Source organism: Diplotaxodon limnothrissa, linkage group LG22 (genome assembly GCF_057381915.1).
Source record: "Diplotaxodon limnothrissa isolate DT_005_m linkage group LG22, D_limnothrissa_male_GT1.1, whole genome shotgun sequence".
Taxonomy (NCBI): Eukaryota; Metazoa; Chordata; class Actinopteri; order Cichliformes; family Cichlidae; genus Diplotaxodon; species Diplotaxodon limnothrissa.
The window spans coordinates 11,127,585-11,151,421 of record NC_140616.1 but is presented as its reverse complement, the minus strand read 5'-3'; the positions used below and the strand labels follow the sequence as shown (position 1 = coordinate 11,151,421).

Genomic DNA, 23,837 nt, shown 5'->3' with positions numbered 1-23,837 from the left:
AAATGCATTCCGTTACTAGTCGGATAATCTTAAAGGTTTTTATTTTATTGCGCCTGTAATATGAGAAAGTAAAATAAAGCCGCTATTGGAAAAAGAAATAGCTCTTTACTGAGAAAATAGTTATCAAGATCACATTGTCATAATATTTAAGACAGAATTCAAACTATGAGTTTGTCTGTGAAAAACTAACTGCCGCGATCATTCTGTCTCTCTATACAGCATGCGCTCCGATTTCCGCCGACTCATCAGAAATCTGCTGCATCACCCCCCTGAACTCTCCATGCCCCTGAACCCTCCCTCTCTGACCCCCCCAGGAACCACCCCTCCTTACGATTAGTCACACATATGAAATCGATTAGACACTTCCCCCCTCCCATCACCCGATGCAATTCGTTGCGCTTATGGATCATATTACACACATCAGGATTCGATTAGTCACTTCCGGAGTACTTCCGGTAGGGTCAAAAGGTCAAGGCTAGGGTCATCAATCAAATTTTGACACAAGCAGGGTACCTATTTTTTTGAAGTGTGTGTATTTTTAATTTTTTTAATGAAGTAGAAACTACGGAAAAAAGACCTATGCCAGAGCGCCTCAGTGTAAAACCGGGATTTCTCAAACACTTGCGCCGCTGTGCGTCCGGAAAACACCTTTCCCTTCCGTCCTTCCTTATGACAGGCGAACGTGGCTCATGGGGTTGGGAAGCGCATCTGTAACCGGAAGATCGCCGGTTCGATCTGGTCGTTGTGTCCTTGGGCAAGACACTTTACCCTACCGCCTACTGGTGTTGGCCAGAGGGGCCGATGGCGCGATATGGCAGCCTCGCTTCTGTCAGTCTACCCCAGGGCAGCTGTGGCTACAACTGTAGCTGCCTCCACAAGTGTGTGAATGCGAGAGTGAATAGAGCGCTTTGGGTGCCTTGAAAAGCGCTATATAAATCCAATCCATTATTATTATTATGAATTCTTATTGTCTTGCTGACAACATCGTATCACTGGAGCCGTACCAACCCAAGCGTGGAGAGAGGCAGGCTGGGCAAGCGAGACTACTCACTGTGCAACAGTCCAGAGACTTTCTGAGGATTAGTGACAGCTGCCACAGTTTGAATCGTGATTGCAGCAAGCGTTTACAGAAAAGAGAAAGAAACAGAGGGGTCCATGATGGAAATAGTGCATTATTTATATCGCAAAGGAATACATGGGCAATTTGAAAAGCAAATTCTGGTATGCATATAACTCATAACTGAAGATAGAGTTTATATAGCATTTTAACACAAGGTTATTTAATTAAAAACGAGAATAATAAAATCTCAAAATACAAGGAGGTAAAATGTATATTCTCATATGAAAAAAGAGTAATGTTTACTGTAGTCTGAAAATAAAATCTAATATTTTACGAGACGAGCCTTTATGAAAAAACCCTGCGTACCCAGAGACATCTGCATAAAAGGTACCATCAAATTAGCCAAGAGTTCTAATCACACACACACAACATTCACATTATCTTCTTTTGTTGTATTCCTTTGCTTAATCTTGAGCAATGATTTAAGAACTCGAGATACTGTTACTCAGAATGCTGAGTAACATTTTTCTGACGTACCATGAATGCATCATCAGGCTCCTCCAAAACTAGAAATAAAACCCGCTTCTCGCACTTTATAAACACTGAGAGACAGCTGACCGAGAGCTCAACGGAACGCCTCGCCTTGCAGACAGAACTCGGGGTAAGAATTCAGGAGAGCCTCGCTGCGTTTATTGATCGGAGAGCTTGCCCGGTCAGCTGTGTTGCTGAACAAATATTAGCAGCCTTCATTCAGGAGAGACACGCTTTGAGTTTACGGGAAAACATGTGCGGTTCTAATGTCTTTTCACGAGTACTGTGGTTGTTTTTATGCTGCGCTATTGCAAGGCAAGCGAGGATCTGACATTGTTATTGTTATTGTTATAAACTATTACACAATTATTCATTTCCACTTAAGAATGACGCTTTAACGACGCTGTTATTCAAACCATTTGTTTGGTTATAGCCATCGTGCCATAGTTTAGTTTATAACGGGACAACAAGCTCGTGCAGATCCACGATTAATGCAGATGATTTTCTACCAGAAGATTCAAATGACCCATCGGTTGGGTTTTGTAACCCTGCAGGTGACAGCTCATGGACCACACGTGCTTACATTTTGCCGTTGCTGTAGGTGTCTTTATGTGCAAGACCATAATCCTGTGCGGATTATGCATTCTCTTCCTGTCTCCAGCGACATGAAGTGGGGTTTTTTCACAAACAATTCTTTTTCTCATGTCTAGCTGCTCTCCTTTAACCGCTGATCGTCAGGCAAACATAACCAGCATGCTGGAACAGCAGGCAGATCGGGTCATGGCCCTCGGTGAATGGGAGGAACGTTGGCAACAGAACAAAATCGGCTTCCATCAGCCTGAAGTGCACAAGTAATGACCCCACTTTTTTATGTAGTTCAGTGGAGTGAGGGTGCAAAAGTAGCCCAAATGCATGTAAGACTTGTGAAGATTACATCAACTATAAAGGTGCATCACCACCTAAAGCTGTGTCCTGTTAAAAGCTTTAGAAAGTGAGCTTAGATTATCTATTTTTAAGACAAGTACCATCAATACGGCTGATCCAGACATCACCAGACATCACCTCAACATGAGATTGCAGCAGGAATGTGTATTTTGCTGTTAATACTGTTTTTTTAACAGGATGCTGAAGAAAAACATTGATAAAGTTCTCAATGGACGAACAGGAGTTCGCTTCTTCTTCCCTCTGTGTGGGAAAGCAGTAGATATGAAGTGGTATGAAAACATCTTACTAAATTAAATTAAGTTGATCAGTATTAGTGTCAGTTGTCATCTTTGCTAACCTTTTGTTTTTTCGTGATTCTCAGGCTAGCAGACATGGGCCATTCAGTGGTTGGAGTGGAGATTTCTGAAAAGGCTATTCGTCAGTTTTTTGAGGAGAACAACATGACGTACACCGAGGAGCCTGTGCCTGCTATACCTGGAGCAAAGGTTTACAAGGTTGGTGAACTTCATGTGTGCAAACACGACCACTAAATGATCTAAGCTGAGGTAGTCAGTGTTATTGCTTCTCAGCAATTAAGTGTCTTTACGCTGAATAGAGTTTTTTATGGTGATGCCTGAGTTTATTATGTGCATGTGAGCAGCTCTTTCTTCTGAAAACCGTTTTGATCTCAGTGAGATTTTGGGCAGAATGGCTGCAAGCTACAAGAAAGTTATATTGCTTACTTTAAAACAGACACAAGTTGTTCATCCGTGCTGTCTTTTGTTTTTAGAACTCAGAGAAAAACATCTCCCTGTATCAGTGTAACCTGTACAACTTCTCCAAGTGAGTAAACTACATATTGTTTTATGCTTTTTAAAATAAAATAATTAAAATTACTGTTAAATTGAGTTCCTTTCTAACTTCACAGTTCCATCGAGGGTCAGTTTGGAGCAATTTGGGACAGGGCCTCTCTCGTGGCCGTCAACCCAGGAGACAGAGAAAAGTAAGATGAGATGAAGACCCTCATTTTAAACCCTTAGAATGACATTTATTTCAAACTAAATAAACTCCAAAACATTATGTTTTACACAGTTTGATACTGTATTATATAATGTATCCATACACGGATGTCCCATGCCAATGCTATTCTTTTATTTTGTAGGTATGCAGCTCTCATTATTTCTTTGATGGCGAATGACTGCAGATACCTCCTGGACACTTTACTGTACAATCATGATTTATATCAAGGTATTCTATATCATTTCTATATTGTGTGTGTGTGTGAGTGAGAGAGAGAGAGAGAGAGAGAGAGAGAGAGAGAGAGAGAGAGAGAGAGACAGAGAGAGAGAGAGAGAGAGAGAATAAACATAAAATACCATATTTTAAAATCTGTTGATCTCTTAGGGCCTCCCTTTTTCGTGCCTGATGAGCAGGTGCATAGTCTGTTTGGTGAGTACTATGAAAAATAATTATGGCTGAGCATTTTATATATTAACCAAAATACAAGTGATAACTGACAGATTTGTGTATAACTACAAAATATGGGGTCTTTTTTCCAGATAATTAGAAACGTTTTTAATTGTGTATTATTTTGTTTTACTTTCTTTAAATTCAGGGAGCAGCTGTGGTATAGAGTTGCTGCAGTCAGAGGATGCTCTCGTGGACAAACGAAATTGGGGACTAGATAAATTTCTTGAAAATGTGCACCTCATCACGCCAAAGAGCAACTAAAGGCTCAGAGTTTAGAGAAAGAAGAAGAAAATCCCGGGAAGGAAAAATAAAGTGGAAAGTGAAAGTGCCTGAAATTCAAGAGAATTTATAATTCTCCTTTTTATTTGTTGTTGTTATGGATCAAATAACATGATAATAAAAAAACACGATCATAAGACAAGATGTCTGGTGTTTTTAATGAGTTTTGTAGCTGTTTAATTTTATTTATGACTTTTGCACTCAAAACAAAACATAGAATTCAGAAAATATTAATTCTATGATAAACAATCCACTGAATTTAGAATATGTCGAAAGGCTAAACTGTGGGAGTCACCCCTGCGTAAACCTTTTATTCAGTCGTGGCCCACAGAGAGTGCAAGGAACACTGACAAACAGTCAAAACTGGCTTCTGTCGGTCTCAACTGCACAAGTGAAGACTTAATTTTATCTATCGTCCTATTAGAAAACAAAATAATTTAAATATGTGTCTAATGTGTGTGACATGGCAAGAATACTTCAACTAGAAATTTACTTTAACCTCTCCACCAATCACCCAAAGAAGTGTCCCCCAAAAAAATTTATTTCCCACCTAAATTCCGCTAATCACTGCACCCCTCTCACGGTGGTACATCCCATCTGTCGTCATTCATTTAAAAGTCAATGATTTATACTTAAATCATGGCTTATGGTTGACCAGGGAATGACTCTTTGGCAGATGACATTAGTACTGCACCCCAGAGATCTCCTGTATTCACTTACTTTCTGTCATGTGTAGGCTGTGTGCAGGCAGGATAGCAGGACCCAAAGTCCAGACCTATGGAGGCAAATGTGAACTCAAACTTAGATTTATTGCAAACATAACCAAAAAACTAAACTCAAAACTACAAAAACCAAACAGGCTGACAGGCAAAACACACAGCATGGGATTATGGAGATCACGACACAGACAAAGGAAAACACGGGGCTTAAATACACAGAGGGATAGTGATGGTAAATTTGATTCTTTTTACTGAATCGAGTTTTAATGAGTCACTCACCAAAGTGAATCGGATTTTTTTGAGTCATTTGATTCACTGAGTCAGTTGACCAGTGAGTGCAAAAAATGTACATTTTCACTCAAACTTAATTTGTTTCTCTTTTCATGTATATCCTACTGCTAAGATGAATGATTCTAAAATAAAACAACTATTTTATAGAGCAAAAAAGAGCAAAAATATTTCTAAAATTAAGCAATTTTCTATCAAAATTGCTTAAAGTATGAAATATTCATATACAAATACACATAAATGTGTGTACTGTCTCAGTGTGAGCTTGAAGACATTTATAATGTTAAAGTAGTTTCATGTGTAGGTGCTGAAACACATTTTGAATGAAAGCCGGGGAACTTTGGTTGCACAGAAACAAGTGGCTATTCTTTGTGACCATATGCATCAGTCCCTCATATTACCATTGAGGGACCAAGGCACCAAGCTAATACTTTAAAAAGCTGCAGCAATACACACAAATATAAACAGTACTTGGTGACAACTTTGCTTTTAGCCTTTAACCCTCTGGGGTCCAGGGTATAATTGGCCGTTTTTGACTACTTTTGATTTGGCCTCTATATTTCACCTTTAAAAACAGTTTATCTTGCCAATGTGTTATTTTCTTATTTTGACAAACTGTATCAGCACAATTTATCTAAATTCAGACAAAATTTTAAATACAGTAGAAAGTGATATTTTTGACTGTAAAAACCACAAGCATGTTTAACGAATCATTTTCATAACTTGAAATGCAAAAAGAAATTGTACATTTTTAAAAAAAATATGCACAAGTTTTGCAAACAAAGTTATATGGTACTATTTACCTAAAAATGCAGCCAAGGCTCAGACGTTTTTTAAATATCCATTTAAAACCATTTACAGGAAAATCAGGTGTTCTGCATCAAAGAAGAAGACACACAAATTATTTATGCGACTCCAAAAAATAGTTTGTGTCCACTATAACACAAATGAGGGATAAACCTGCAGGTGTGTCACTCAGCGTTTACACTGCAATCTGCCTTTGGTGGCTTTTTTTGCAGCAACTGTGACATTCAGAGCTGACACACAAAACAAAACAACGACTACACTACACACTAACTACACAAGACAACACACTAACTTGAGACTCCAAACACGTCACAAATCTCTCGCGTATCAAAACTCTCTCTCTCTTTCGCTCACTCGCTCTCTCTCACTCCTAAAACGTCCCCCTCTTCCCAAAAAAACAAATGCCACATGTTGCCATATCATTTTTTGATTGGTCGACATGGTACATTTTTCCACCAATAGAGAAGGAGTGTTTTTTCTTTCTCTTTTTTCACTCACAAGCAAAGCGTGTTTGCTAGCGCTCTCCTTAGAAAACACCGTTTTTACCGTTTCTTCCCGGAGTAAACGCCACTGTTGTATTCAGAAAAAAAACCCCATCGGTTTTACGTGGCCTATCAACACAATTTAAAAACTGGTATATAGTTTGAAGTCCGCATGTTCGACCCAAGTTAAAATGGAGACTGGGTCCGTCGACCCCAGAGGGTTAATCAGAAAGCCTTAAGTTGGCTAGTTACGTATCGGGCTAATGTTTAAAGCTTTCACTTGAGCAAAGTAACTCATATTACTGCTAAGTAATGTTAGCTAAGTTCACAGCATATTCCATAATAGCGCTGCCATACTGCATCACACTCAGTGCATTTCAATCATTGCTCCAGCGAGTTTGACAGCTAGCAAAATAATCATAATTTTAAAAAAAAAAATAGCATGTGTAACGTACACCTACTGGAAAATTATTTACTAGAACTCACCTATCATGCGACTGTCTTTTTCCATCAAATACTCATTAAAACAGCAACCTACAGGTATGTTAGCGCACTCATCACCGACTGTCCGAAGGAGGGGCGGGGTCACACGTTGAAACAGAGGCGCAAGGCAGCCCAGGCCGGGAAATTTTGCTTTTACATTTTGCGACTCATTTTCTTTTTATATCTGATAAGAAAACTATTCAATCAGATACTTATTTGTGGTGAATGAAATACAGCTACACTTTCAAGCACTTATAAGCACAACATCTGAAATTCAAGCACTTTTCAAACCTTGAAAAGACAACATTAAAATCCAAGCATTTAAGGATTTCAAGCACCCGTACGAACCCTGATAAATAACCCTTAGTGAAAAAAGCACCGCGCCCGTACTCAGAAATCGGCGCCAAATAATTTTATTAAAACACCCTCGGATGTGGTATTGTGAGGTAAAGACTTTTCTTTTCTTTTTTTTTTAGAGTCACTTTTCCGACAGGTTTTCTCATTAGCAGAAAACTCTCGACAGACAGAAACTCTAAAAGAAAACGGTCTTGTTTTACGCACATCAAGGAGGAGTCAACAACCCCTCTAATCATTTCTTAATGCCTCTAGCCAAGCAAAGAATTTCATAAAGGCCCCAACTCCTTGTACGTGCAAAATTCCCCGAGTAAAAAAATAAAAAAATAAAAATTTAAAAAGCACATATTCATTACTCTATCCCAAATATTTTTATTAAAACACCTCGATGAGGTATTTTGGGTTTGTGCAGCCACTCCTTCTCAGATCAAAGTAAAGAGTTTTTCTTCATTTTTTAAAGCTACTTTTACAACAGGTTTTCTCAATAGACTGAAAAACAGAAACCCTAAAAGAAAACTGCCTTGTTTTACGCACATCAAGAAGGAGTCAGACGACCGTCGGTTCATCCCAGTCAATTACCTCCGAGAGATCGGGATGCTTCCTCCGTAGGATACCATAAACGTATGAGAAAAAAAAAAACCTAGAGAATTTATTATTTTGGTAAGAGTGAGAGAGAGAGAGATAATCTATCAAACTTTTCTACAAAACGTTATACCACTCCGGGTCAGGAGGGGCGATATAGCACGGATGACTACGCCGGATGGAAGCGTAACCGGAAGCGTGGCAGGGACTTTCCCTTTGACCTTCATCCTGCTCCATGATCAGCCGTTAAATCTTTCCTCAATATTGCTGTAATGTAACAACACAGGTAGTTTTTTAAGATCAGACAGGTCCCAAAACATTCCTTACACACCCCCGCAGTCACTGAATTAGCATCTGTGGCACAAATAAGCTTCAAGGACCTACTTGTTTTTTAGAACCGACCTTTGACACTTGGATGTTGGCTTAATTTTTACCCAAAGAGAAATTTGACCCTAATAAAAAAAACACAATACTGTGGTGAATACTTACCTCAACTTTGATGGGTTTTTTCACAGCTATTTATTTAGAAAAAAGGTAAACACCTTACAAGGACACAATGCACATTGCAGAGTACATGAATGGGAAGTAGGAATTCCTCCTCTCTGTACTTACACTCCTCCCTAACAAATGTCAAGTCATCATCTCCATATTGTTTTTCCCACTTTTCGAGTTTCATTGAAGTGTGCCCAAGTGCACAAGATGTAAAACAATGCATTCGTTTTTTAAGCCATTCACCGAGTCCCCCGTCAAGATGCCATTCATTTAAGAGACTAATAATTTTTTCAATTTAAGTTGTGCTAACTTCAACGCAGTAACATTAAAAATAAAACATATTAGAACTAATTTTTGTCGGACACAAGAACAACTCGAGCATATTTTTCGGGAGCTGAACTAGGGCTTACAAGTTTGCTAGGCCCCTGAGGACCAGTGCGAGGTTGTGCGGCAGATCCTGGCGTGGAGGGTCCAGACACTCCCACAGCGCAGACTTTGCTATCCGCACAGAGCGTTTCTGGTGTGGCTTATGCAAAAGAGACAATACAGCTCCCGGTAAGCATGTCTGTTGTAGCCTGCCCTTTATAAATATGTCTTTGATTATTCAAACAGTGTTTAAAATGTGACTCGTTTGTTATCCAAAAACATTTCATCTATGTTACTGATTTAAAATATACATATATATTTTTCAAGTTTTTAGCTCAAACTGACTCTTGAGCAAATCCACATAACCAGTGTGCACCCTAATGTACATCTTTGAACTGTATGTTAATCAGTACATGAAGCGTACCTCTGAAAAGAGTCCATCATTTGTGAATTTACTGATTTGTTTTTTAACTGCAGTTTTCACAAACTGCGGATGATGAAATCCTCTGTATTGTAGAAAATGTCTTTAAACTACTGCTGTTCCTACTTACTGAGTTCCCGAGCTACTTCTTTACTATGTGAATAAACAATTTGAACAAGAAAGGATTTAAAGACACATTGAAGCAAAGGCAAAAAAAAAAATTGTAATGAAATTTATGTGACGGTTCTTCTGAAATCCGACAGAGTGAAAATCCAAGAGCTGCTGCAATCCTCTGCATTAATGATCTTTCTGTTTCTCTCCTTCTGCGTGTGCGTGTGTGTGTGTGTGTGCTCACAGAGAGGAGGTCACGGCAGGAGTTCCCTGAGTTGACACGTATGAACCATAAAGTCAGTTTGGACTGAGGAGCAGTTGGTAAACTACATTCAGTCTTGACAGAATTACTTTCTTATCCAAAGCACGCACAAGAAATCAAATCTCTGTATCACAATGATTTCAATAAAGCCTTATTATTTTATGGGGGCAATATCACAAATTCCCGTAGATCATTAATAGGGAACAAAAAAGGAGGATCACATCAGCAATGCGAGACAGAAGTCTTGACACGTGCTTAAAAAACCCCCAGTTACAGCTGGTAAGATTTCTGGTATAAACCAGACTTTCACAGACTGCATCTTTACAGGGTTTTTTGCTTCTTTTGTTCACTCCTAGTGTCATTAACAAACAACAACCACAAACACAGAGCCCACTAACTAGTAGCTGCTTTTCCCCCTAAACAGTCAGTTGACTGAGAGAAATGCAATCCATTATTGTGAAAGCCGAAGGAGATGTGCTCCATAGTCAGACTTATATTTCCTTAACTTACATCCTATGTTCTGTTTAATTCTGGCATCCCTTTGATGGAAATTGGTTAAACTATTGCTCAACTTATGTCTGAATGACGGCAGATAATTCTGATGAAACTGACCCCATAAGCACTTTGCAGCTGAGTCAAGGGCTTGTGGAAATAAGGTCAAGGAGGTGTCCGGCGTGAGTGCGCGTGCGGCCTGACATTCAATTTGGGACATCTGACAGACACATTAGTGCAACTCAGAGTGTGAGCAGCAACTCCTGTAAACTAAACATAAGAAAAGTAATGTGTAGTGCTTCTTTTTTCTTTTTTTTTTACAACCGAGATTCCAGGGCACATGCTTATATGGTTTTCTTTTATTCAAAAGCAGATTACTTTAGCGATTGTGTAACTGTGTCCTTGACATTTGTTAGGGAGGAGTGTAAGTATAGAGAGGAGGAATTCCTACTTCCCATTCATGTACTCTGCAATGTGCATTGTGTCCTTGTAACGTGTTTACCTTTTTTCTAAATAAATAGCTGTGAAAAAACCCATCAAAGTTGAGGTAAGTATTCACCACAGTATCGTGTTTTTTTTATTAGGGTCAAATTTCTCTTTGGGTAAAAATTAAGCCAACATCCAAGTGTCAAAGGTCGGTTCTAAAAAACAAGTAGGTCCCTGAAGCTTATTTGTGCCACAGATGCTAATTCAGTGACTGCGGGGGTGTGTAAGGAATGTTTTGGGACCTGTCTGATCTTAAAAAACTACCTTTGTTGTTACATTACAGCAATATTGAGGAAAGATTTAACGGCTGATCATGGAGCAGGATGAAGGTCAAAGGGAAAGTCCCTGCCACGCTTCCGGTTACGCTTCCATCCAGCGTAGTCATCCGTGCTATATCGCCCCTCCTGACCCGGAGTGGTATAACGTTTTGTAGAAAAGCTTGATCGATTCTCTCTCTCTCTCTTACCAAAATAATAAATTCTCTGGGGTTTTTTTTTTTTTCTCATACGTTTATGGTATCCTACGGAGGAAGCATCCCGAGCTCTCAGAGGTAATTGACCAGGATGAACCGACGGTCGTCTGACTCCTTCTTGATGTGTGTAAAACAAGGCAGTTTTCTTTTAGGGTTTCTGTTTTTCAGTCTATTGAGAAAACCTGTTGTAAAAGTAGCTTAAAAAAATGAAGAAAAACTCTTTACTTTGATCTGAGAAGGAGTGGCTGCACAAACCCAAAATACCTCATCGAGGTGTTTTAATAAAAATATTTGGGATAGAGTTCTGAATATGTGCTTTTTTTTTTCTTTCTTTTTTTTTACTCGGGGTTATTTTGCATGTACAAGGAGTTGGGACCTTTATGAAATTCTTTGCTTGGCTGGAGGCATTAAGAAATACTAATAATGATTCTGATACTCTGGGCCTCTTAGCATCAACTGAGCAGTGTTTAAATGCCACAGCTACCTGCGTATTGTTGATGACCATGTCAAAACCATAATGACGACCATGTACCCATCTTCTGATGGCTGCTTCCAGGTGGACACCTTAATGCCACAGAGCTCCAATCATCTCAAATTATTTTCATGAGCATGACAGTGAGATGACAGTGGCTGACAAATCTGCAGTAACTGTGTGACGCTGTCATGTCAATATGGGCCAAAGTCTTTAAGGAATGTTTCCAGCACTTTATTGAATCTATGCTATGAACGATTGAGGCACTTCTGAATGCAAAAAGGGGGTCCAACCTGGTACTGCTAATGTGCAAGGTGAGTGTATTTATGCATATACACATTAACTACAAGTAAACAGCACAATAACTAACGACACCAACAATCATAAACCAGTGCAGGAAAGCAGGGATGAGGGTGGTTGCCTCTAAGCTGGTGTATTTCTGTGCTTACACTCGAGTGTATAGCATCTGTGAAGGTGTACGTGCAAATACATGACCATTATATGAGGGTATACAATCTTATCTTGTTCATCTTACTAATTCTATCTTTAATAATACATATGCTTCTATGAATTCTGGAGTTCTGTTTGAAATGTGTTAGAGAACTTGGATGCTTAATGCTCAAAGCCACGACTGAATAAAAGGTTTACGCAGGGGTGACTCCCACAGTTTAGCCTTTCGACATATTCTAAATTCAGTGGATTGTTTATCATAGAATTAATATTTTCTGAATTCTATGTTTTGTTTTGAGTGCAAAAGTCATAAATAAAATTAAACAGCTACAAAACTCATTAAAAACACCAGACATCTTGTCTTATGATCGTGTTTTTTTAATTATCATGTTATTTGATCCATAACAACAACAAATAAAAAGGAGAATTATAAATTCTCTTGAATTTCAGGCACTTTCACTTTCCACTTTATTTTTCCTTCCCGGGATTTTCTTCTTCTTTCTCTAAACTCTGAGCCTTTAGTTGCTCTTTGGCGTGATGAGGTGCACATTTTCAAGAAATTTATCTAGTCCCCAATTTCGTTGTTTGTCCGTGAGAGCATCCTCTGACTGCAGCAACTCTATACCACAGCTGCTCCCTGAATTTAAAGAAAGTAAAACAAAATAATACACAATTAAAAAAGTTTCTAATTATCTGGAAAAAAGACCCCATATTTTGTAGAGTTATACACAAATCTGTCAGTTATCACTTGTATTTTGGTTAATATATAAAATGCTCAGCCATAATTATTTTTCATAGTACTCACCAAACAGACTATGCACCTGCTCATCAGGCACGAAAAAGGGAGGCCCTAAGAGATCAACAGATTTTAAAATATGGTATTTTATGTTTATTCTCTCTCTCTCACACACACACACACACACACACACACACACACACACACACACACACACACACAATAGAAATGATATAGAATACCTTGATATAAATCAGGATTGTACAGTAAAGTGTCCAGGAGGTATCTGCAGTCATTCGCCATCAAAGAAATAATGAGAGCTGCATACCTACAAAATAAAAGAATAGCATTGGCATGGGACATCCGTGTATGGATGCATTATATCAGCGGTCCCCAACCTTTTTTGCGCCACGGACCGGTTTATGTCCGACAATATTTTCACGGACCGGCCTTTAAAGTGTCGCGGATAAATCCAACAAAATTAAACTAGTACCGGTACCGAAAAAGAAGAAGATTTATTCACAACACACGCGAAAAGACCCAGGAAAACCGAGTTAATGATAAAAACGATAACAAAATAATGCTAAAAACCCTGAAAACCATACATTTCACACCCGAGCCTCAACTCTCGCGGCCCGGTACCAAACGTTTCACGGACCGTGGCCCGGGGGTTGGGGACCGCTGCATTATATAATACAGTATCAAACTGTGTAGAACATAATGTTTTGGAGTTTATTTAGTTTGAAATAAATGTCATTCTAAGGGTTTAAAATGAGGGTCTTCATCTCATCTTACTTTTCTCTGTCTCCTGGGTTGACGGCCACGAGAGAGCCCCTGTCCCAAATTGCTCCAAACTGACCCTCGATGGAACTGTGAAGTTAGAAAGGAACTCAATTTAACAGTAATTTTAATTATTTTATTTTAAAAAGCATAAAACAATATGTAGTTTACTCACTTGGAGAAGTTGTACAGGTTACACTGATACAGGGAGATGTTTTTCTCTGAGTTCTAAAAACAAAAGACAGCACGGATGAACAACTTGTCTGTTTTAAAGTAAGCAATATAACTTTCTTGTAGCTTGCAGCCATTCTGCCCAAAATCTCACTGAGATCAAAACGGTTTTCAGAAGAAAGAGCTGCTCACATGCACATAATAAACTCAGGCATCACCATAAAAAACTCTATTCAGCGTAAAGACACTTAATTGCTGAGAAGCAATAACACTGACTACCTCAGCTTAGATCATTTAGTGGTCGTGTTTGCACACATGAAGTTCACCAACCTTGTAAACCTTTGCTCCAGGTATAGCAGGCACAGGCTCCTCGGTGTACGTCATGTTGTTCTCCTCAAAAAACTGACGAATAGCCTTTTCAGAAATCTCCACTCCAACCACTGAATGGCCCATGTCTGCTAGCCTGAGAATCACGAAAAAACAAAAGGTTAGCAAAGATGACAACTGACACTAATACTGATCAACTTAATTTAATTTAGTAAGATGTTTTCATACCACTTCATATCTACTGCTTTCCCACACAGAGGGAAGAAGAAGCGAACTCCTGTTCGTCCATTGAGAACTTTATCAATGTTTTTCTTCAGCATTCTGTTAGAAAAACAGTATTAACAGCAAAATACACATTCCTGCTGCAATCTCATGTTGAGGTGATGTCTGGTGATGTCTGGATCAGCCGTATTGATGGTACTTGTCTTAAAAATAGATAATCTAAGCTCACTTTCTAAAGCTTTTAACAGGACACAGCTTTAGGTGGTGATGCACCTTTATAGTTGATGTAATCTTCACAAGTCTTACATGCATTTGGGCTGCTTTTACACCCTCACTCCACTGAACTACATAAAAAAGTGGGGTCATTACTTGTGCACTTCAGGCTGATGGAAGCCGATTTTGTTCTGTTGCCAGCGTTCCTCCCATTCACCGAGGGCCATGACCCGATCTGCCTGCTGTTCCAGCATGCTGGTTATGTTTGCCTGACGATCAGCGGTTAAAGGAGAGCAGCTAGACATGAGAAATTTTTTGTGAAAAAAACCACTTCATGTCGCTGGAGACAGGAAGAGAAGTAAGTAAGTAAGTAAAATTTTATTTATATAGCACATTTCTAGATAGAGATCACAAAGTGCTTTACAAGATATAACAGATTAAAAAGACAAAATACAAACAAAGTTAGCAAAAGGCAGTTTTAAAAAGATGTGTTTTTAGCTGTTTTTTAAAAGTAATCAATGAATCAGCGGATCGTAAGTCCTGAGGAAGGGAATTCCACAGTCTGGCGGCCACAGTAGCAAAAGCTCTATCACCCATAATCCGCATAATCCGCACAGGATTATGGTCTTGCACATAAAGACACCTACAGCAACGGCAAAAGGTAAGCACGTGTGGTCCATGAGCTGTCACCTGCAGGGTTACAAAACCCAACCGATGGGTCATTTGAATCTTCTGGTAGAAAATCATCTGCATTAATCGTGGATCTGCACGAGCTTGTTGTCCCGTTATAAACTAAACTATGGCCACGATGGCTATAACCAAACAAATGGTTTGAATAACAGCGTCGTTAAAGCGTCATTCTTAAGCGGAAATGAATAATTATGTAATAGTTTCATGACAATGTCAGATCCTCGCTTACCTTGCAATAGCGCAGCATAAAAACAACCACAGTACTCGTGAAAAGACATTAGAACCGCACATGTTTTCCCGTAAACTCAAAGCGTGTCTCTCCTGAATGAAGGCTGCTAATATTTGTTCAGCAACACAGCTGACCGGGCAAGCTCTCCGATCAATAAACGCAGCGAGGCTCTCCTGAATTCTTACCCCGAGTTCTGTCTGCAAGGCGAGGCGTTCCGTTGAGCTCTCGGTCGGCTGTCTCTCAGTGTTTATAAAGTGCGAGAAGGAATGCTTTGCCTGGGAGAATGAAACGAGGTTTTGAAAATAAAGATCAAGCGGGTTTTATTTCTGGTTTGGGAGGAGCCTGATGATGCATTCATGGTACGTCAGAAAAATGTTACTCAGCATTCTGAGTAACAGTATCTCGAGTTCTTAAATCATTGCTCAAGATTAAGCAAAGGAATACAACAAAAGAAGATAATGTGAATGTTGTGTGTGTGTGATTAGAACTCTTGGCTAATTTGATGGTACCTTTTATGCAGATGTCTCTGGGTACGCAGGGTTTTGTTTTGTTTTTTGCTAAATAAACTCTATCTTGATTTGCAATATGCATACCAGAATTTGCTTTTCAAATTGCCCATGTATTCCTTTGCGATATAAATAATGCACTATTTCCATCATGGACCCCTCTGTTTCTTTCTCTTTTCTGTAAACGCTTGCTGCAATCACGATTCAAACTGTGGCAGCTGTCACTAATCCTCAGAAAGTCTCTGGACTGTCGCACAGTGATTAGTCTCGCTTGCCCAGCCTGCCTCTCTCCACGCTTGGGTTGGTACGGCTCCAGTGATACGATGTTGTCAGCAAGACAATAAGAATCCGTAAGGAAGGACGGAAGGGAAAGGTGTTTTCCGGACGCACAGCGGCGCAAGTGTTTAAGAAATCCCGGTTTTACACTGAAGCGCTCTGGCATAGGTCTTTTTTCCGTAGTTTCTACTTCATTAAAAAAAAATACACACACTTCCCTCAAGAAAAATAAAATGTTGTAGCTCGTCAAACATGCAAAGATGTGTAAATTTAACCATGTAACATTGAACGACATTACTTCATACAAACATAGGCTACTAGAACACAGCGGCAGTCCATAGGAGAATTCAGATATTATTGGTGTTTGCAAGAGGGAAAAACGGATATTATAAATCTGTAGAATCTGCCCGTTATATGGATATAAGTCTTTGTTGCCAAAAATTAAAAAAAAAGAGGCATCTTGCTGCACTCTAATTTAATGTAGAGTAATAATGTGTTGTAGCCTATTCTCAACTTGGCCATCAACGAAAAGCTATTTTTAAACAGCTGATAGAACTGCTGAAGCAAGGTTATTCTTCTATACTGGTCTCCCTTATAAAGAACTGTTACCTGCTTATGCTCTGTTTACGCTGGTGTACTGGAAACAATGCTTCCCACCAAGATTGCTATCTTTAGCCAAAATAAACAACGTACTACATTCAACACTCATAGTGAACCACGAGAAAATGTGACGTTCCTCTGTGTTGGTTCAATTCCTGTGCGTAATTCGGGCTTTCCGAAGCGCTCCAGTTGTGCAGGGTCGCGTCCAGATGTGTGTGTTTTTCTTTACGGGGCGACGAAGACGGCGAGGAGCTTCTGACCAATCACCGCCGCCCGGGGGCGGGTCGAGCGTGAACTGTTGTGGATGTGGAAAATGGACAATTTATCACGCATATTCATCATTCATATCCCAACGGGGAAAGCTTTGGTTGCACGCTGATTTGATTGGCAAATGCCTGGCCGTGGTGTGAAACGGAAAATCACCAGTTGGGAGGAGAAGAGCGCGGTTCGCTACCCGGTAAGGGCGAGCTCTGGGGATTGTACTGGGTAATTGCTGCTATGTTTAGAGGCTGTGATTACTGAGAATGCATTTGAGCAGTAAGATTAAAGCAGGTGGATCTGTTGAGATCTAAGAAATAATTTCTGTAGCAATATGTATTTCATATTTTTTCTTTCATCTTGCCCTCTGTCCTGAAGGCGTAAATCACCGCTGCAAGCTCACGCTCTTTAAAAATTCAAGCAAAACGCTTTCAGATTCGCTTTCCACCCGCTTATGATCACGGCACTTGCACTGATAGCCGGGATAATAGCCGGTAAAGTGCGTTTATCTGCTCGAAAGCGGCACCTGACTGCTATTAGCCACTGATGTATTGTTTGCATAGCGCTCAGCGCACCTTTGTTACTCGCTGCTCACTGACACGGGAATCTCAAGTGCTCGTAGCAGCCCTCACCATCCTACTGAACAGTAAATCTCAAAGACTTGTTAGACCGACCCTTGCTTGCGATAAGGTCACTGATGCTTAAAGTCATTCTAAGAGCAACAGGGGCACTTCAGTCCACCCCTGGATTACACGAGACTACCAAACTGCCTGTATTTGGCAGCATGTAAAACCAGGTTGCTGTCGGAGTAGCAGTGCGTGATGGGGAGGCTGTCCATGGTGCTCTGACGGAGAGAGGTGCATGCTGGATAATAATAAAGGAGAACACGCTGTGAGGGATTTGGGAAATTCGGAGGACACGGGGGGGCGGCGGGACATTCCGCTTTGGCATTGTGAATATTATGTTTTTTATTTTTGGAAGCGCCTGGACTGTGCGTACAGTGTGCGCTATGCCAGAAGGTGGGAACTTAATCATATTGTAAGGCTCCGGATTTGCAAGGCTCCAGAGGAGAAGTTGGTGTCTTGAGCCTCCAGAGCTCGTGTCATCCGAAAAAAGGGGCTACGGCAGAGCCGCAAGACAACACGATCAACAGTTCAAAGCGCAACTGTAGGTATGATTCTGGTTCTGGTTCGGGGGGCACATATCTCAGTGATTTTCTGTGGCATGTTTTGACAGTGGGATTTGCACACCTTGCTGTGTCACACTATGACAGATGCCTTTATTGACTCCGGTGTAATTTGATACAATAGGATCGTATATAGCTGTGTTTTGTAATTCTATCTACATCTCTGGGATATGGGGGGAAGTCAGCACAGGCTTCTCCCCCTGGACAGATGGGCTGCGGGTTGCTCTGCCACCATCCAAGAATATTAAGCTAAGTAATGTAGTTCAGCTGTCCTACTGTTTCCGCTTGCAAAGTCGTTGGCAGTAATATCAAAACAAGAATCTTTTTACTCCAGTATGAAGTCTTTCCAGACATCTTTTCTAATTTGATGGAGATTGTGAACAGACCACAGGCACACTGATTATACAAGGCATGTGTGCACCAGTGGAGTGTGCATATCACTGACTGTATTATGACTTCTTCCTGCTCATCTTCTGATGCAGTCTAAATGGCATTGTTTTGTTCTGATGCCCAGTTGTCTTACACTGAAAAAAGTCTAACATGCAGTCATTCATTCAATCTAATAAGTGCCATTCAAAACAGAATAAAATCATTGATTTGATTGTGAAACCCTTTCTTTTTGCATTTTAAAATACCACTTTTGATTTGGATGAAACTAAATATCTGTACAAAGGACACAACGCAAAGTTTTTGATTTCTCTCAAAACATATATTTCTTTTCATGTTGAACAGATAATATCTTTAATTTGAGTCAAAGTGATTTGCACTTGAACACGCCCACCAGAAATAGACCGGGACCCATTTTTATTCTGCATGGCTGCTGGAAACATCGTGTCACATCTTTGATTAATTTCATCTGAAAATAAACGTAAGTAAAGCCAAGTGTGTTACAAAAGCTTTTATAATTTGTATTGCCAAAATTGCAGAAAATAACCCCATTTAAGCTGGGTCGACAGCCACCCCTAATTTTTGCATGATTGTAGCTGCTAGCTACAAGCTAGCTAGCTATCCGGCGCGACGTTAGAACTGGTTACCAGAAACCGACCATCACAGTCAGGAATGCAAGTTAGGCAAAAAGCCGTTTTTTACCAGTATACTAACTAGCTAGCGTTACCACGATGCATCGGTGGTGGATACAGCTAGCTAGCATAAGTTCATAGTTCATAACATTCATAGTATAACTCCGTGCTCCGCTTCGTTTGAATTTTTCTGGTGAGCGCGCGGTTTCTAGACACAAGCTTGTGTTTGTGCGCGCACGTTTGTCTCTGTCTCTCTTCATATAAATATCTGTGTGTTATGTGTGTGTACACCGAGCGCAAAAGATAATTATTAATGTGCATGATTTAGAGACAGAAATAACACGCCAGCATATAAGATCAATGACATAAGACTAATTCCTTCAATTGACTTTCAGGCGCGGCTCGGAAAAATGTGCATTTTCTGAAGAAATTGTAATTTTAACAGCATTAAATTGACCCTATGCCAAACTTAGTCGCTAATGGCTGGTCTGTAGACTGTTTGGTATGTCATGTTACGTATTTCTTGGTTTTTCTATGTAATGTGTTTTATAGAGAAGTAACATTATTCTTTTTTTTCTGTATGCTTTCAGAACCACAGATCGCTCCATCCATTCCATGGCTGAAGCATACATTTTCATTTAATCTGAACAGGTATCATTTTGCATTTACACTGCACATCCTTTTTAAACATTTCATAATAATCTAGACTCTCCCTCATTATCCTCTCATTCACCTTGCTGATGTGTTGAGGACTTGATAAAAGAATACATGGTATGTCCATATCTGTTCTGTCTCTACATGAGATGCAGTCTCTTGATGTAAATTTGACAACTCTGCTATTAAATGCAGTGATTAATGTAGGACAGCAACGATTAATCAACTCATCAAGTTAATATCTTAGGGTTCTGTATTGTTTTCTTTTTTTTTTCTTGGGCTTTGTGGAACATTTATGAAAATGTTCCACCATTGATTTAATTTAATGATTATGCAATTCACAATCTGATTAGTCAAATAATTGTTCTAATAGTCTGTGACCAAACAACTATCAAAATAGTAGTTTATTATGGTCAAAGATTTATCAGGTGTGCCAGACTTCAGTTCTTCACTTGTACATTTTGTTCCATATTTTACCTCAAGATATCCCAGAAAGATGAAGCTGAGGAAGAGCTGCAGAGTACCACCATGGCACTCTTCGTCTTCAGGGACAACTCAAGCCTCCTACATCAGCCTCGAGACATCGGGATAATCATTGATGGTGTGGAAGTCCTGAATGAGTTGCCTTCTGTGGCAGCTGGAGTGGCAATGGTCTTTGGACTCTGTTATGCTCTTAATATGGAATATCCACGAGGATTCAGGTTCACCTTTGAGGCTCTTCAAAAGATTATGATGGAGCTTGACTTTAACAAGATGACCTCTAAGATTCGCAAACTTAATTGTGAACTTAACACTGCACAGTAGTGTGTTTGCATGCATGTGTGCATGTGTATGTGCACATGCATGTGCATGTGTGCTTGGTTATTTTGCTTGGTTGGCCTGCAGTGGTATTCTACATTCAAAATTTATAAGAACACCCATTTGAAAGGGAGATTTAAGTTGATTTCATTGATACATGTGTAGATTTTTTTTTACATTGTACAGGCACAGTGCACATATAAACATTTTTGAGTACTTGCAAATTGGTTTAAAAAGAGTTTTTATAATGGTTTTATGCCAGTTTTAGACAGGTTGCAGGTTTTATACTGGTTTTCAAAAGGTTGCAGGTTTTATACTGGTTTTCAAAAGATTGCAGGTTTTATAAAACAAACATTTCTCTAATCATTTCTGCTGTAGCACTAAATCTGTATATTACTAATCCTCTCTATTGATTATAGTTAAAATGGTTTGGAACAATAAATAATTTTGAAATAATTGGTTGGCCAACTGTCTTGTTTTTTATAGGAAATGCAGAGCGTTTTTGAACTGAAATAAAATGAAATGTAAAAAATATAGTTTGAATATATGTAAATCAATTACCTGGCTTCAACACAAACATATTAGTTCATGTTAATTTGGTTCGATGTGAATACATTAGGTTGGTTAAATTTCAATATATTAGCTTGGTTCAATAATTAAAATATGGTTCTATGTAAAAAAATCAATTTGGATCAATGCAAAATTTAAAGTTTCAGTCAAGTCTAGTAATATTGTTTATATCAACATAAAAGTATCAGGTCATATCAAGTGACTCAATTTGGATTCTATAAAGCCAAATATTTTGGATGTGACAACTGGACATCATTTTTTTCATTTGAATAGGGTTATTCTTTTTACAGTGTAGCTAATGCCCATCTCGCATTAGCTAATAGCTCAGGAAAGACTGGAAAGATTGCCTGCTTTCACATCCCACTAAGTGCTCCACGTATTAATGAATCCCAAAGAAACAAACAAGGCTGGCAGAGGTCATTGCAGCATTTAATTACAAGTCTCTAGTTATTTTGTTCTTTCTTTATTTATTTTTGATGAAAAATGATGGTGCTTCCAAACAAAATGCTGTCATTATCACTGAGGTTCCACCCCAAAAGGCTCTCAGGGGAGGCTGTATCTTGACAATAAGCTGTACATGAATTTCATTTGATTTATGAAATGACATTTAATGGCAACCTCCTCATCTTAATAGGATTTCTCATTCATGATGGTTCTGTAATACCTTCCCTCGTGAATAAGACACAAATCTTGTCATGTCAAGCTAGGCGGAATGCATATTCCACGGACAGCAGGAATTTCCAGTCACATGTTCCTTAAGTGAGCTGAGTTTGGAGTTTGCATTGTGCAACCTTTGGACTGTCTGTTGTAGTATTCTATTGTTGGTCATTCTCCTTGTGTGTAATGTCTTAAAGAATGTTTTTTGTTACTCTTGTGAAAGCTGCAGTCAGTTGAACAAAAAGACTGTTTAAAAAAAAGTATTTTAAGCACAAGATTAAGAAATTCGGAGACGCAGGGCTAATTGAACTCTGCCTGGAATGTTGTTCTTCTTTCTTATCCTAGGGTCAGATCGTATATCTAATCAGGTGTTGTCAAGGTCAGATTGTTTATTCCCATCTGATTAGAGTTCTGTGAGACTGCCTCTAGGCCGAAGCTGCAGAGATAAGATGCGCTGTCGGTAAGATGCGTTGTTAGCAGGACCGGTTAATAAGGCAGATGGATTCGGCTGCATGCTGTTTCTGCTGTGTGCGTTGTCAGGTGCACAGCCAGCCACTGTGCTGTATCAGTGTCCTCCGAAGGCTCTTTTACTCTACATGCTTGGACTGGTGTGCTATTGTTAGTCTCCGCCTGTGCGATATCCGCACATATTCTGTCCCTGTGTTTTAGGACTGTAAACAGCATTGCCAAATTCAGAGAGTGAGCTTGAACTTCCTAATAAGTGTTCCTGCCCATCTTGTTCATTTTGTTAATTAGCCCTTGTGGCGTTGGAGTGCAGCATATTGTTGAGACATAATTAATCAACTGAGCTTGTAATTACGCCGGGTTTGGAATGTGAGCGTGGTTTGGAGGCTGGTTCCGTTGCAGGGCGTTCAGCTTGAGGTAAACATCTTATTAACCGTGTCGGAGTACCTTGGCCAAGGCGGAGCAATGCGGTTTTATTTAGCTGGAGACGAATGTGCTGTTATCCATATTATGAAAATGGCCTCATAAAAGAACTGGTGCTTGATTAAGTTTATGGCCATTATGGTTCTGAGGTGGTCGAGCTAATGGAAAAAGACTTCAGTAGCTGTGTGGAGACAGCAAGAGAGATGATTTTTTTATAAAGTAAAAAGCCATTTGTTCAGCAAAGACCAAAGTGTGTGTGTGTACCTGCTTATATATGCATACAGTGTGTGGGAGTGTAAAGAGCACCTCAATTTCAAAGGGCAACTAGTACGTAAGGACAGAAAATGGAACATGGATCACATCCCAAGCCTTTAATGCAGGTCTGTCAAAGGAGGAAGCCCTTCACAGACTGAGTGATGTGACTACAGACAGGCAAACCCCTCATACTCAGTGACTCTTAATCAGGTTTTACGTTTTGAAAAAGCTATAGAAATGCTTTTGTTTTCCAGGTACTCCGATTTATTATGCCACAGAAAAATACCAAGAACATAAAGTACAAAGAAACATACACAAAAGCCATTTTCACCAATGCTCCATAGCCCTTCTATACACATTTCCTGATAAAAGTGCAACTGAAAAGGCATTGTGTTTACTTTTATTGCACAAAAGGACGAGAGCACAATGGTAAACAGATAAACAGATTCATCCGCATTATACTCCTGACTCAACTTCAGGTCTTTACAAATGAGCACAGACAGCATGCTACTACAAAGTTAGTGAGGTACCCAGAGTCACGTTAAGGCCAAGTAGACCCCAACCCAACAGCCAGAGCGAAAATTGAACAATTAACAAAAGCTGTAATGAGCAGTCAAGCTTGTAACATTGTAGCCTCCATCTCTACTTGAGGAACCTTAAACTGTGCTCCCCTGTTCTTTATAGAGAGTACCCTTCCCCACAAGCCACTCTTGTTCACTCTCTTTCTAATTGTACTGTCAGGAACTTCTAACTGGGACCTTTAGAGTGTGAGATGTTGCTCTGAGCATCCCACAGTCTG

General features: G+C 39.6%; 3 protein-coding genes across 4 annotated transcripts in view; 2 read left to right on the top strand and 1 right to left on the bottom strand.

Moving 5' to 3' along the window:
• Positions 1-1,667: 1,667 nt before the first annotated feature.
• On the top strand, positions 1,668-4,387 carry LOC146609454 (putative thiopurine S-methyltransferase). The gene is made up of 9 exons (XM_085346325.1): positions 1,668-1,721; positions 2,302-2,442; positions 2,713-2,805; positions 2,898-3,030; positions 3,306-3,358; positions 3,444-3,518; positions 3,678-3,763; positions 3,920-3,964; positions 4,131-4,387. The coding sequence occupies exons 2-9, from the start codon at positions 2,345-2,347 to the stop codon at positions 4,244-4,246; spliced, it is 699 nt and encodes a 232-aa protein (XP_085202451.1). The 5' UTR covers positions 1,668-1,721; positions 2,302-2,344; the 3' UTR covers positions 4,247-4,387.
• Positions 4,388-12,375: 7,988 nt separating this feature from the next.
• On the bottom strand, positions 12,376-15,655 carry LOC146609453 (putative thiopurine S-methyltransferase). Of its 2 annotated transcripts, none has more exons than XM_085346249.1 (9): positions 15,557-15,655; positions 14,609-14,749; positions 14,246-14,338; positions 14,021-14,153; positions 13,695-13,747; positions 13,535-13,609; positions 12,982-13,067; positions 12,809-12,853; positions 12,376-12,640 (listed from the first exon to the last, which is right to left on the bottom strand). In XM_085346249.1, exons 2-9 carry the CDS (start codon positions 14,704-14,706, stop codon positions 12,522-12,524), a joined length of 702 nt encoding a protein of 233 aa, XP_085202375.1. In that variant the 5' UTR covers positions 14,707-14,749; positions 15,557-15,655; the 3' UTR covers positions 12,376-12,521. The 2 variants fall into 2 exon arrangements, with proteins under 2 accessions (XP_085202375.1, XP_085202374.1); XM_085346248.1 differs by lacking the exon at positions 15,557-15,655 and adding an exon at positions 15,372-15,483.
• A 1,410-nt stretch (positions 15,656-17,065) lies between these two features.
• ext1c (exostoses (multiple) 1c) overlaps positions 17,066-23,837 on the top strand; it is a 109,594-nt gene continuing 102,822 nt past the window's right edge. The window contains exon 1 of the mRNA XM_085346943.1: positions 17,066-17,210. The gene's annotated coding sequence lies outside the window, so the exon portion shown is untranslated. The remainder of the gene's footprint in view (positions 17,211-23,837) is intronic.

Excerpts from the sequence above, each read along its gene's own strand:
- LOC146609454 (XM_085346325.1), top strand. The coding sequence starts at position 2,345 with ATGCTGGAACAGCAGGCAGATCGGGTCATGGCCCTCGGTGAATGGGAG. Across the intron at positions 3,031-3,305 it reads CTGGAGCAAAGGTTTACAAG|AACTCAGAGAAAAACATCTC; the intron begins GTTGGTGAACTT and ends TTTTGTTTTTAG. Across the intron at positions 3,359-3,443 it reads AACCTGTACAACTTCTCCAA|TTCCATCGAGGGTCAGTTTG; the intron begins GTGAGTAAACTA and ends CTAACTTCACAG.
- LOC146609453 (XM_085346248.1), bottom strand. The coding sequence starts at position 15,433 with ATGTGCGGTTCTAATGTCTTTTCACGAGTACTGTGGTTGTTTTTATGC. Across the intron at positions 14,750-15,371 it reads TTATGCTGCGCTATTGCAAG|CTGCTCTCCTTTAACCGCTG; the intron begins GTAAGCGAGGAT and ends TCTCATGTCTAG. Across the intron at positions 13,748-14,020 it reads CTGGAGCAAAGGTTTACAAG|AACTCAGAGAAAAACATCTC; the intron begins GTTGGTGAACTT and ends TTTTGTTTTTAG.